The 14,811-nt window shown below is 44.3% G+C and overlaps 1 protein-coding gene across 1 annotated transcript in view; it reads left to right on the plus strand.

The window, feature by feature from the left end:
* The first annotated feature begins 226 nt into the window (after positions 1–226).
* Positions 227–14,811, plus strand: part of Prtg (protogenin) — a 99,714-nt gene continuing 85,129 nt past the window's right edge. The window contains exons 1-2 of the mRNA XM_021172159.2: positions 227–421; positions 2,326–2,628. Of these exons, the coding sequence (XP_021027818.1) occupies positions 346–421; positions 2,326–2,628 (379 nt within the window). The 5' untranslated portion in view covers positions 227–345. The remainder of the gene's footprint in view (positions 422–2,325; positions 2,629–14,811) is intronic.

Genomic DNA, 14,811 nt, shown 5'->3' on the forward strand with positions numbered 1-14,811 from the left:
CCCTCCCCCTGTCCCCGGGGTCGCCCAGGCGATCTCAGCGTGTCCCTCCGCCAGCAGCGCCGACCTCGCCGTGCGGGGCCCAGGGGCCAGATGTAGAAAGTAGTCCCCGGCCGGCCAGGCTGTCCACTGCGCCGCCCTCTACAGCCTCCCTCCGCCCCCGGCTGGACGCGGCGCGCGTGGTCCCCGCGGCCTGGCGCACTCGCGGGACTCCGCGCGCCTGCAAGCGGCGCGTCGCCTTCCTACGCCGGAGCAGCGGGTTGCAGCAGGAGCTGCGGGTCCAGGAGAGCAGCGGGAGCAGCGGGCGCGGGCGAACAGCCCGGGAGCATGCCCGCGCAGCCCCGCTGAATGGCGCCTCCCGTGCGCCCGGGGATGCTGCCCCTGCTGCTGTTGCTGCTACTGCCGCCGCTCGGCTCGGTTCCAGGTGGGCGCGCTTCCCATGCGAGTGTGCGCGACCGTGCGCGGGGAGGGGGACGGGCAGGGATGCCCCGGGTGGTGGGGCCGGCTAGGGTTCTCTCCGGATGCGCTCTCTGAGCGTTCCGAGGCCGAGGCCGAGTCTCCCTGGATTCGCTGACCACTAGCCCTGCTCATGCCATTGTCCGAGCTGCGGCCAGCTGGGGGCTCCGCGCTGCCTCCCCGGCCGCGGCCGCACGTGGTTTTATTTATATTGTTTCCTGAGTGGCAGCCTCTCCACGCAGGGGGGCGCCGCGGTTGCGCGCCGTTTCCAGGGTTTGCAGTGGGGTTCCTCCAGGACCCTCGGTGGCCAAGCGGAGCGCCCCACGTTTTCGAAGCTCCAAACTGAGCAAGAAGATGGGAGGATGAAATTGCAAAGAGAAAGTTGTATGGCCCATTTATGCCCCAAGAGAGGCAGGGAGAAAGGTGTCTGAATAGAACTTACTTTCTGTATGTAGGTCTTTGGGGTCCCGGCTAGAGGACCCTGAAACCTCTAGATTAACCTTGCACAAACTTGCATAAATTTATTTATTTTCCTTTCTGCAGTCTTGGTTTCTTCAAGGACAGGAAAAAGTAAAGTGAATATTAGGGAAAGGAGGGTCTTTGATGAGAGGGGCTTGAGTTATTCATTTGTAAGTTATCCTCACTGGTCTCTTCTCTTCCTCCTTCTCCTTCTCCCCTTCTTCCCCCTCCTCCTTCTCTTCTTTTCTTTCTTTCTTTTCTTTCGTATATTTTTTTTTCCCCTGGAAGAGTTAGTTTCAGTTAGCAAGAGAAAGGATCAAAGTGGGATGCGGCTCAGAAACACAATGGGCGTCTTCCGGAGTGGTGCATGCTGCACGGGGCTGTTGGGGTAGCTGCCTAAGGCAGACCTTACGGGAAGTCTGGAGCCCCAGACTCTGAGGTTTTCAGGATCTATCTTGATCAGAAACAGATAAATCATTACTGGGTATTTGTAATCAGGGCCTCGAACTGACCAGAAGAAATGTTTAAAAAAAAAAATCTCCCACCAAGACCCCTAATTTTTTGTTGGCTCAAATCAACAAGCGTTTGTTCTGATAGCAGGAGTGCTTTATTCTGGGGGACCTGGGGCTTGTGTATGCTTGGATAAAGCATTTCCTCTGCTCTGATAAAAATGTGTATTGGTTGATTAAGCAATCTCCTATCCCTCTTAGACAGTAAGGACCAATTAGTCACGCATTTTTTTTTCCAACAGTTGGTAGCACTAAAAAAGTGAAATAAAGGTTTCCTAATCCGATCACCCACTGAGTACAAGCGGCAAGTTACCAACTTTTCAAAGTCTATTGTGTGCCCTTTAAATACCTAGCTGGCTTGGCAGAAATGAAGTAAATGGATTTCTTTTAAGGAGTGGAGACAGCATCCCTGCTGTAAAAGGGCAGATAGGAAAAAAAAATGCAAACTTGTAATTTGTCACAAAAGATAAACGTACTTCCCAAAGGAGTAGGTGCCGGGTTTCCCAAAAACCCTTCAGGAGACAAGGAAATAAACTTGCTTGTTCACAGAGTTGGAGTTTTGCTAATGATTTCTTGTAAAATTAGACTTTTATGACTTAACCCTGTTCAAGATCTTTTTGACAAGCTTGTAAAGTAGCAAACAGCCTGTGATGTTCTGATGATTTTGGGTCTCTGGCGAGAAACCTGAGAACCAAATTTTTAGGCTGCATAGAGGGTATTAGAATCTTGCCATGTTTTGAGTTGTTGGAAGGGTCAGTGGTTATTAGGGTCCTTGGAAGTTGACCGTTATGGCTGGAGAAACTGCCTTCTACCAGGAAGATGTGTTTTACAGTGGTGTGCTAAATGATTTTCTACCTGTAGTTCTGGATATACCTCTTTCTCCTTTTTTTTTTCCCCTTTTCAGGAGTGTGGAGCTTTAGCGAACTGTTTTTCATGAAAGAACCACAGGATGCAACAGTCACAAGGAAAGACCCAGTCGTTTTAGATTGCCAGGCACACGGAGAAGGTCCCATTAAAGTCACATGGTTGAAAAATGGAGCAAAGTTGTCTGAAAATAAACGGATCCAGGTTCTATCTAACGGCTCTCTATACATCAGTGAGGTGGAAGGCAGGAGGGGAGAGCAATCGGATGAAGGATTTTATCAGTGCTTGGCAGTGAACAAATATGGGGCCATTCTTAGTCAGAAAGCTCATCTGACATTGTCAAGTAAGTGCTGAAATTCTTCTTGGTGGTTAACGGTTTTCATTGTTGGAATATATTTTCCTAAATTGACTTACAAATAGCACTAAAATCATGCATACATTAAGAATTTTACCAGAGAGGATGCTAGCTGGCGCTAAGGGATGCATGCAGAGAAATCTATGTATGTAAACTCCACAGGTTGGGAAGCAAACTCAAATCCGACTTTGGACACAGCGTGAAAGAAAACCTGAGTAGGCGGGCCTAGCCACATGGCAGACGTTGCTCACTGTAGGAATTACATGAAGAAGTTTGGCCAGTGCAAACAGAGCCGTTGTAAAATTTTTAATCTTTTAGAGATCACTGAGTGGAAACAACCACAAATAAATCTTTCTGCTGTGTGGCTGGCTCTTGAGTGCTAACTCTCTCTTACAGCCCATCCTTCCATCTCAGACTGCCCTGAGATCACCCATGTTGCTTTGTGATTGCAAGAGAGGGCATTGGTTAGTGACTCTTGAGCCTTTGAAGTAGTTCTAGTTTTTTTCCATCTGAGAGGGAAAGAGATTATGGCTGTTTCTGTCCCAGGCCTAATGGAATTAGATCAGAAATGCTCTTGTTTTTTTTTTGTTGTTGTTGTTGTTTTGTAACTTTTAAATTTTTCACTCATTTTTATTTCACATGCACTGGTGTTTTGCCTGAATGCATGTCGGTAGGTATAAGGGTGTCAGATCTCCTGAAACTGGAGTTAGAGACAATTGTAAGCTGTCATGTGGGTGCTGGGAATTGAACCTGGATCCTCTGGAAGAGCAGCCAACGCTCCTAACCGCTGAGCCATCTCTCCAGCCCCAAGACCTGCTCATTTCGTATTCCAGTTGTCATAAAGTTTGTGATTTACGGATTTTCTTTATATTGACGTCATCTGAGCAAACCGTCCGTGTAATTGATCCTCTGGATGGTGGTTGACTTGGCAACTGCTTTGGGTGTGAGGATGGATTTAGGCCAGGAAAGGGAACTCCTCCAGGTCACCACCTCTTCAGGTGACTAAGCAGTATTCAGCGAACTGAGCTGATGGCAAGAGTGTTACCGTCCAGCTATGCTGTTAACCCAGGAAGGTCAGATGCTACACTGTACACACGCTGACCTGTCTATAAAGCACAGGACAGGAAGAGTGTGTTCTTGAGATAACCACGTAGGCTTTAGGGAGTGGTCTGTCCAAGGTCTACACAGCAGAAGCTTGGAAGGTAGCTTCAGAGATCCCTGGTGATTTTAACTACAGCTCACTGGCATGTTTCTGCTGCGCTTAGGGAAGTCCTTGGTGTAATTTATGCAGTGATGATGCAAGCAGAGAGATGTTTGTGTTGATTACGCTGGCAGATTAGAGATGCTTCCAAACTTAGGCCAATCTCCACCCCTATCAAAGAACATAAAGGTGAAAAGATTTCTGATAAACTCCACCCCACCCCGCTGATTTCCTTTGGTTCTGGTCCCTGGTCAGTAATCTTTCTTTCCTTGAGTACTGGTTTCACTGGATAAATCCACTTTGAGGAAAATTTGCATTTTAGCCTTGTGACTGTTCGCCTGTACCTTGTCTAATGGGCAATCACTGTGGGTTTTTTGCATCTCCATCTTTCCAGATTCGTGCAATCATTTTTTTTTTTCATTTTAATTTTGTCATGTCAAGGAACTGTAGCTTAGGCCATTTTTGTGGGGAAGTGGGTGATGGGGGTGAGTAGACAGAGGACTTCAAAGACAGACGTTTAACAGGGCCACCCTTGTTTTCAGGACCTCCTGAGACTGAACCCCATAGCTCACCCAGCTTTCTGACTCCATAAATAAAATCAGAAATGAAGCAAATATTAGGACCAGGGTCTGGGTTTGTGGCATAGTGTTGGAGCGTGTGTTTGGCATGTATGAGTGTCTAGGTTCCAAACCCCCAAACCAAATCCAAAATAAAAAATTCAAACCAATCATACAAAAAGCTTTTTACCATTTTGAGTATCTTCACATTTTTTATCTTTAACACTTTTATTAATAATACTTAGATATTAATCACTTTGAGAAGTGTTATGGGGAAGTAGATGGCCTAATCTTCATATTATAAATATAAGAACTTTGCATTGGAAAGTCGGGTGTGGTACATACCTGTGACCCCATCCTGTAGAAAGCTGAGGAGGGAGGGTCGTGAGTTAGTTCTAGGCCAGTTTGGACTGCATATCAAGATCCTGTTTTAGAAGTGTTTATTTGCTCACTGATCCATCTCACAGGACCTCACAAACAAACAAAACTCCCCAGATTGAATGTTTAGAACATCTCTTGCTTTGGTTGGGGACTGTTACAGGAGAAATTTTGTAGCGTCGCTGTTACGGATTTCAAACAAGAAGCACACAAGATATTTAAATTTAGATTTCTCTTTAAAAATAAGATGGCTCCCAGTGGGGCTGGTGAGATGGCTCAGTGGGTAAGAGCACCCGACTGCTCTTCCGAAGGTCTAGAGTTCAAATCCCAGCAACCACATGGTGGCTCACAACCATCCGTAACGATATCTGGCGACCTCTTCTGGAGTGTCTGAAGACAGCTACAGTGTACTTACATATAATAAATAAATCTTTAAAAAAAAAAAAAAAAAAAAAAAAAAAAAAAAGATGGCTCCCAGTGATCCTGGATTCCTAGTTTTGATGTTTGAGAAGCAGCGTCTTGTGACAGGGGCTCTAATCACTCTTCCTGTGCAGATGTTATCGTGAGCAGGAAGAGCTGAGGAGTATTAAGTGGGTATTGTGTGTGTGTGTGTGTGTGTGTGTATATGTGTGTGTAGCTAGTTCTTACCCTTACGGATAACACCAGGGCACCATGTTCTTTTTGTTTTCTTAGGGATGTTATGAGCGAATGCATCTTTTGGTTTAGCCGTAGTAGCCATCTGTAATCTAAAACTTTAATCTGTGACACTCTTAACGTTTTTGTTTTTTAGTTTGTTTTTGTTTTTTTGTTTATTTTGTTTTTTTTTTTTTAACCCACAGGCTGAGTCTTAGTTTCTGAATTTAGCAGGCTAGAATCCGGAAAGTTGCACTCTGGGCCAGAATTCCATTATTCATGTGTAAATTAGGAATGGGCAGGGTTAAAAGGTTAGCCGCTGGCCAGGGTGAGGTTTACCCTGTGATAAAGAGCAGATGACCCTCATTCATTGGCCCCCGCTTTCATGTGGCTCTTCTGCAAAGTTGCTTATTGCCATGAATTGTTCTTGAGGAATGCAGAAACTCGAAAGCGAGCTGGCCCTTCCTTAAGTGTCACTGTGGGACCTTATCTCCCCAGCACATCGGCTCAGGGCTCTTCCCCAGGGCCTGGAGGCTTGGCTTTCCGCTTGTTCACCCAAGCACAAAAGAATGCGTCTAGCTTAGTTTTGCTAAGGCATCCCTTTTTAAAAAGGAAAACATAGGGTTAACATAATATATAGCTTTTTCTAAAAAAGTAATCCTTTGTATCGATAGCCATCTCATGGGCCCCCTTTTTACATTTTCATGTAATTAGAAAAGAGGGGGGAGTGGTGTGGGGAGGCCCCCCTAGTTGCATAGACTAGTCATATATGTAATAATCAGAACATTAAAGCATGGTCTACGAATGTGAACGCATTACATTTTAGTACATCAAAATTTCACCTACTTGAGTGCTAAGTCTTCCATATATAAACACTGTGATTAAAATATTTTAGGAATACCAAGTAACCAGAGAGCTGTATTGATGTTCCTTGCCTCCTTAATGCTGGTGTAAGATAAATCTCAGAGGAAAGCGTTAGTGCGCTAAAACAGTCTCATATTTCAACAAGTGTAAATTAAGATAAGGGAAGTAAAGGAGGAGGCGGGCGTGTTCTGTGATGTGTAAAAGTCTGGCCCTCAGTGCGGACTGAACAGGAAGCTGTCTGTTTGTTTCCCTTCCATAAAAGGTGGAACTCAAAGCCTCTGGCTGGGAGGGAGACAGCACAAATTCGGCCTATGTTTTAGGGTTTTCATGATTTTTTAATTTTTTTTTTTTAAAAACTTGGGCAAAGGCTTAAAACCTGTAATGGAATTCCTTTACCTTCAGATTTTTTTTTTAAACCCTTTGAGATTAATTTTAGCCTCAGTGAAGTTGTTCAGGTGAGCGGTTTTAGAACTTTAAAGTGACTGGGCTCAGTGCTGTTGGTAGGACATATTGTTTTTCCCCCGAGGAAGACACTACTGCTTCAATGTAAGATGAAGGTCTTAGCATTTTTATTTTGTGGGTGTCGGTTTCTGCCTTAAAGAGTCCTTTATGAATTGTTACCCAAACTTTATTTTGAAATATAAAGGACGTTTAAAGTATTTAAAATAATGTTTGAGAAAAGGGAATGGCGTGGCATATGAAAAGAGAAGAAGGATATAAAAACACAGCTCAGATATTTGGATTTTACCAGAGATCCTGGACCCAAAACTGGTACAGTTTTCCTGCAGTGTCCTTGTTACAGTGAGGTTTTGACTTTGAGGCCAGACTCCTTTCTGTGAGACACCCAGAAACTTAAAGCCACCTGTTCCCGTTGAGCAGCACTAACCTGGAATGGATGTTGGAGAAAATAAGAGAATAGCATAGGTATTTAGAGAGACCGACCTGTCCGCCTGTCCAATAAAGCTTCCTTACTGCCTCCTGATACTCTAGAAGAGAGAGAGAGTGGTTTGAACAAATCTGTTTAAGTCCTGCCAGATGTCCAGGATGCACGAAGTCAACTTAGTAAAAGCTACAGATATACCTCGTTCTGCAGGCTTCTCCAGTGAGGCTTGGCTCTGAGGCGCTCCCCAGGAAGGTCTGGGGATCAGGGCCCTGATAATCTCTGGGTCAGAGAACCAGTTTTTCCTCCTTTGCATGGGATTCTCTTCTCATTTTATGCCACTTGTAACATTATCTCCCTCTTTTCAAAGTTGGTGGATTGTTTTTTTAAGCAAAGCAGCCTCCATCAAGGGGGTAGAGTTCTCCTTTCTTGAAGACACACACACACATGCATACACACACATGCATATACACACTTGCACACACACAGATACACACACACAGACACACACATACACACACCACATGAATGTGTGTATTATTTCTGCCCATTTTAAAATAAAACCTCCAAAGGGTCCTGGGTCCATCCCCTTTTAGTCAACTGTCTCTGACTGCCTCTGAGATTCTGAAGAAAAGCCTTCACAGCCAGGGGTTGTTGGTACGACCCTGGGGAATCCATGCTCCCATATTTAAACTGCTGGGCCTTTGAGGAAGCTCATAACAATTTAAGAGATTAACAGAAAACTAGTCTTTTAAGCAAAGCTTTGGGTTTAGTGTGTATTTCAGTCAGGGAATCTAATGTATTTGACGTTGCCTCTGTGACAGCCATAGGTTTTTTTTTTTTTTGGTTTTTTGAGACAGGGTTTCTCTGTGCAGTCCTGGCTGTCCTGGAACTCACTCTGTAGACCAGGCTGGCCTCGAACTCAGAAATCCACCTGCCTCTGCCTCCCAAGTGCTGGGATTAAAGGCGTGCGCCACCACTGCCCGGCTAGGTTTTTTTTTTTAATGTTCTGATTATTACATATATGACTATGCTATGCAACTAGGGAGGGGCCTCCCCACACCTCTCCCCCCTCTTTTCTAATTACATGAAAATGTAAAAAGGGGGCCTATGAGATGGCTATCAATACAAAGGATTACTTTTTTTAATTGGATATTTTATTTATTTACATTTTAAATGTTAACCTCTTTCCTGGTTTCCCTTCCAGAAACCTACTATTCCATCCCCTACCCCCCCCCCCCCCCCCCCGCTTCTATGAGGAATTCCCCTACACTGGGGCATCGAGCCTTCACAGGACCAAGGGGACAGCCATATATATTTTTTTAAAGATTATTTATTTATTTATTTATTTATTTATTATATGTAAGTACACTGTATCTGTCTTCAGACCTCCAGAAGAGGGCATCAAATTTTGTTACGGATGGTTGTGAGCCACCATGTGGTTGCTGGGATTTGAACTCAGGACCTTCGGAAGAGCAGTCGGCACTCTTAACCACTGAGCCATCTCACCAGCTCCGACAGCCATATTTTTAATTACAGTTTGGAGATCTTTATCTTATAGTCAGGGGTGCGCAGCTGGAATCGTTGCTTTTAGCTCGTAAACTGATGGAGGCTTACTTGTGAAACAGTCAGCCACGTTGAGTCATAATTTCTTAAAAAAAAAAGATATCTTTATTTTTATTTTATGTCTATTTGTGAGTGCCTGCCTGCATACATATGTACCACATACATGCACGGTACCTCCGGATACTGCAGGACCCCCTGAAACTGGAGGGTGTTCCAGACAGTTGTGGGCATCTTGGTGTGGGTGCTGGAAACTGAGCTGTGGTCCCCTATAAGAGTAGCAAGTGCTCTTAACTGTTGCGTCATCCCTCCAGCTCCAATGCTTGAATTTCCTAAAAACAACTTGGATGACTTAGTTAAAAAAAAAATCCTTTTTTTCTAAAAATGTCTCAAGTAAGTCTATTTTACAACTTTGAGTTTAAATTGTATTGCCCCTTCATTTTTTTTTTTTTTTTTTTGGTTTTTCGAGACAGGGTTTCTCTGTATAGTCCTGGCTGTCCTGGAACTCACTTTGTAGACCAGGCTGGCCTCGAACTCAGAAATCCGCCTGCCTCTGCCTCCCAAGTGCTGGGATTAAAGGCGTGCGCCACCACGCCCGGCTTTGCCCCTTCATTTTAAAGTATCTTTAAATTTATAACTTATACGTTGGTAAGTAAGAAAGGAAGCCAATACAGATAGATGCTTAGCCTGGCAGCTCAGCTTGAAGAGGGACATAGTTAATGGAGATGATGTGTAAAACAGGTAACAGAGCTCCACACTTCTCCAGTGCTGCGGAGGCAGGGCTGTGGTGCTGGGTGCTGGGGTGCTGGGGTGGAGTGAGATGCCAGTGGGTTGCACATGCCTGGGGGCCTGGCAGACATCTCTGACTCTACCCTTAAAATTTTCTTTCCTGACTTTTCCATACCTTAAGAAACCTCTGATTCTTAGAGACTGCTTTTGATGAACCTTAAAACGCCAAATTCTCACAGACTATGCAAAAGGCACGAATTTAAAATGTTTCTTTTGTTTGTTTGTTTGTTTGGTTTATGGAGGGGCTTGCCCTTCCAGAGTGTTTATAGATGTTTGACAGCTTCAGTGTTGGCAGCCGGGTAGATGAATTGGTTAGATGAATCAGTCACTGTGGGGAATCTGGGCACTGCCCAGGACCCTGGTTTCTCACTGGTGTCCTCTGGTTAGTGTGTGACGTGTGATAAAGAGAATTTCTGTAAAAGCTCACTTGATGAAGCTGCAGTCATGCTTTGTGTCACGAGTGCTTTTTCATACATTTCTGTGTGCCATGTGTGTGTCTGGTGTCTGTGGAGCCCAGAAGAAGGTGTTAAATCTTCTGAATACTTTACAGGTGGTCGTGAGGTGCCATGTGGGTGGTGGGAGTTGAACCCAGGTCCTCGACTTAGCCATCTCTCCAACCCCTTATTGAAGTTATTTAAAATTTCTCTTTTGTGCTTTATATCGTATGTGTGTGTTTGTGTGTGTGTGTGTGTGTGTACATGTGTGAGCACAGAGGTGAGAGTCCAGAGGACACCTACCTCGATTGTTGTTTCCTTTTACTCCGAGTCCTGGGGATTAAACTCGGCTTGGTGGCAGGGCCCCTTTATCTGCTGAGCCATTTTACTGGCATTTGGTTTGGAGTTTTTAAGTAGTACTCAGACCATAGTAAAACTCAGAGACATAATTTCATTTGCGCCACCAACATGTCCCAGGCCTCAATAATTTGTTGAAAACAGGTTTTTCTGGTTGTGGGTACCATTTCTCAGAGTTCCTAAGCTTTAGCATAGTTGGCACTTTGGGCCAGATAACAGTCACTGTGGTACTATCTGCGGCCTTCCGTGTTGTATTCCAGCATCCCTGGCCTCTCAGTGACATCCAAAAAGCCCAGACACCCCTGTTTGAGGACCACTTCTGTGGATGGAAGAAAATGTCGACCCAAGAGAATCTCTTGGGACATTGTGCACATTGTGTGGCATTGATAGGCCGTAGAACATTGGCTATGTGGTAGCTGATGTTGGTGAATGGTGAATACAAGTCTCCATGTAAGTCAGCAGTACCCAGTATTCTTGTTTTGAGCAGAAGCCTTTTAACTTCTGTTAGTAAGGATGCAAGGATGGCAGCATCTTGGGGGCACCGGGGTCAAGTAAAGGGGAAGGGACTGAGCTTGACTGGTGGTTACCAGCACTCAAGGAAGTTTGCAGACAAAGTGGTTGTTTTTTTTGTTTTTGATTTTGGCTTTTTCGAGACAGGGTTTCTCTGTATAGTCCTGGCTGTCCTGGAACTCACTTTGTAGACCAGGCTGTCCTCGAACTCAGAAATCGACCTGCCTCTGTCTCCCAAGTGCTGGGATTAAAGGCGTGCACTACCACCCGCTAAAGTTGTTGTTTTTAAAATAATTGTTTTAGATTACTTATTAGTGGCAGGAAAGGAATCTGGTAGATTTCAGTCTTCATCTTTCTCAAGATGGTGGTGGTGTCTGTGTATATATGTATGTTATATGCTGAATATACATGTTCATATGTGTGCCTGTGAGTATATGAGTTTATGGAGGTCATTATCTAGTATGTTCTTCAGCCTCTTCCCATCTGTTTTTCTGGATGTGGAGACTCATTGAACCTGGAGCTCATTAGCTCAGGAGTATGGCTGGCCATGAGCCCCAGAGATCCTCCTGTCTCTGTCTCCCTGGTTCTGGGTTACAGTGCACGCTCTTGTGCCTGGCTTTTATATGAGTGTGGGAGATTTGAACTTGGGTCCTCATATTTGTGCAATAGACACTTTACCCACTGAGCCACCATCTCTCCAGCCCTAAATATATACTTGATGAGAGTTTGTTCAACCCCATTTTAACAGCACCATAAATCCTTGGACTTTGCTCATGGGAGATTTAAAGCCAAATACAGATAATTTAGATACTTGTATTCTATTTATCTATGTTTATTTTTGTGGTACCAGGGATTAAACCTAGAGCCTTCCATGGCAAGGATACACTTTATCAACTGAGAGGTCTCCCCAGCTAGGCTAGCACCATTTGTTTATGATTTATTTTTATTTTATGTGTCTGAGTGTTTGCCTGCATATATGTACGCCATGTGTGTGCAGGGCCCTTTAAGGCCAGATGAGGGTGTTAGATCATCTAGAATTGTAGTTGTGGGCAGTTGTGAGCTGCCCAGGTCCTCTGCAAGAGCAGCAAGTGCTCTTAACCACCGAGTCATCACGCCAGCCTCTATTGATAAGACTCTAGGGAAGTGTGTTATTATTCTGTCTGGGACTGTTCAATTCTATGTGGGTATGGTGCTTCGAGAGCTTGCACATGTGAGATACAGTTTTATAAATATTGATGGTAAATTCTGATGTGTATTGATTTAACATTTCATCTTATTTATTTTTTTTTTATTTTATTTTTTTTCCAGACAGGGTTTCTCTGTATAGTCCTGGCTGTCCTGGAACTCACTCTGTAGACCAGGCTGGCCTCAAACTCATAAATCTGCCTGCCTCTGCCCCCCAAGTGCTGGGATTAAAGGCATGTGCCACCACTGGCGGGCTCATCTTATTTTTGATTCCATGTTTTAAAAGTATAGTTAAGACTTTCTCTTGAGCTTTGTAAATATATTTGTGTAGAAATAGATTATACCGCTGTCCTCAGTTTCTATTAATAATGATGAGGTTTAATCTTTCCCAGGTTTCAGTCTGAGTTAGTGTGAGACTCTTTAATTGGGTTTACAGTAATTCAGATTAAAATATTGACCTTGAAGTGGATTTAGAATAGGAAAAAATGCTTTGATGTTAGCAGTGCCACTAAAAAAGGAAAAACAAACAAACAAACAAACAAATAAAAAACCCCAAAACCAGGAGGCACAGCTTTCCTTAATATATTTTGCCAGCTGCTGTTTTCTGAATAAGTAGAATGAACTTTTAAAAAATTGTGTGTGTGTGCGCGTATGTGTGTGTATGTATATGTGTGTGTGTGTGCATGTGTGCATACGTGGAAGTCAGTTCTTTCCTGCCACCACGTGGGTCTGAGCTAAAACTCAGGTTGCCAGGCTTGGTAGCAGGTGCCTTTACCCCCTGAGTTTTCTGTGTTCCCAGAAAAGTTACATTCATGTTCTAAATTGGCGATTAAAAAAAAAGAAAACTTTTGATTAGATTTATTCATTATGGTTTGTGTGTAAAGGCATGTGTGTGTCATGGTGTAGATCATAGGACAACTTGCAAGAGCTGGTTCTCTTGTTCTACCCTGTGGGTCCTGGGGATTGAACTCAGGTCTCCAGGCTTGGCAGCGAGTGTCTTTACCCACTGCGCCATCTCACCAGCCCATTTAGTAATGTTTTTAATGTAATTTTAGTTGAGGAACTACTTGGACTAAAGGTGTGTGATGGCCAAAAGTGTTTTTGAAGTTATCCGAGTGAAAGGAAATGACTCTTTTTAAAATTTTAATATATTTTAAATTTTAAGTTTCTATTTATATGTACAAATGCTTTGCCTGCATGTGCCTCCTTGTGTGGAAATGGTTTTTTCATATTCAAGGAGTTATCAAGTCCACACTATAGGAAAGGGGCTATTACAGAAGGGACACTGAAATTAAAGATAATCTCCTATTATTTTGTATGTATCTGTGGTGTGTGTATGTGTGTGGAGGGCAGCAGTTGTATGTATCTGTGGTGTGTGTATGTGTGTGGAGGGCAGCAGTTGTATGTATCTGTGGTGTGTGTATGTGTGTGGAGGGCAGCAGTTGTATGCATCTGTGGTGTGTGTATGTGTGTGGAGGGCAGCAGTTGTATGCATCTGTGGTGTGTGTATGTGTGTGGAGGGCAGCAGTTGTATGTATCTGTGGTGCATGTATGTGTGTGGAGGGCAGCAGTTGTATGTATCTGTGGTGCGTGTATGTGTGTGGAGGGCAGCAGTTGTATGTATCTGTGGTGCGTGTATGTGTGTGGAGGGCAGCAGTTGTATGTATCTGTGGTGCGTGTATGTGTGTGGAGGGCAGCAGTTGTATGTATCTGTGGTGCGTGTATGTGTGTGGAGGGCAGCAGTTGTATGTATCTGTGGTGTGTGTATGTGTGTGGAGTGCAGTTGTATGTATCTGTGGTGTGTGTATGTGTGTGGAGGGCAGCAGTTGTATGTATCTGTGGTGTGTGTATGTGTGTGGAGGGCAGCAGTTGTATGTATCTGTGGTGTGTGTATGTGTGTGGAGGGCAGCAGTTGTATGTATCTGTGGTGTGTGTACGTATGTGGAGGGCAGCAGTTGTATGTATCTGTGGTGTGTGTATGTATGTGGAGGGCAGCAGTTGTATGTATCATCTGTGGTGTGTGTATGTATGTGGAGGGCAGTAGTTAGTGCCAGGCATTTTTGACTATTCTTCCACTTGTAAATTGAGGCAGAGTCTCTCATTTGAGCCTGCAAATAAAGCAATTAAATAATTATTTACAATGTTAGACTAAAACAGGGAGGCTCAGATGAAAACTGCCAGGGCTGGAGAGATGGGTCAGTGGTTAGCCACTCACTGCCCTTCAGAGGACCCTGGTTTTATTCCCAACACTGGTCTCTGGCAGCAAAGAACCACCTGTAACTCCAGCCTCAGGATATTGTGATACCCTCACACATGCACGTGTGCATACATACAAACACATATACACGTTCTCATAAAAATATTAACAAAATAAGTGAAACACAAGTGACATGCATGTTTGTGTGGGTTTGGGAACTGTCTCATGTCCTTGCTTTTCCGTCTGCCAGACTCCCTGTAGAACAGTTGTGACACCTGAAGCTTGTGATTGAGGTAGTGTGGCTGCCAGATGGCCCTAGGTCACCTGTCTCTGCCTCCCATGTGCTGGGATTACAGGTGGATTGCCACCCTCCCCAATGTTTTTGTGGTGCTGAGGCTCTGAGCTCTGCATCTCACTCTTGCACCATGGCGGGTTACTTTTTTTTTTTTTTTTTGTCAATTTGACACAAGTTAGAGTCATCTGGGAAGAGGGAGCCTTAAGTAAGAGGGATGTCTCTTTCAGATTGCCTCCTGGCAAGTCTGCAGGGCACTTCTGGATTAATGATTGATGTGAGAGGGTCCTGTCCACGCAGGTGGTGCCACCCCTGGGCAGGTGGTCCTGGG

The sequence above is a fragment of the Mus caroli genome, unplaced genomic scaffold, assembly GCF_978045245.1.
Source record: "Mus caroli unplaced genomic scaffold, Mus_caroli_1 scaffold_11, whole genome shotgun sequence".
NCBI lineage: Eukaryota > Metazoa > Chordata > Mammalia > Rodentia > Muridae > Mus > Mus caroli.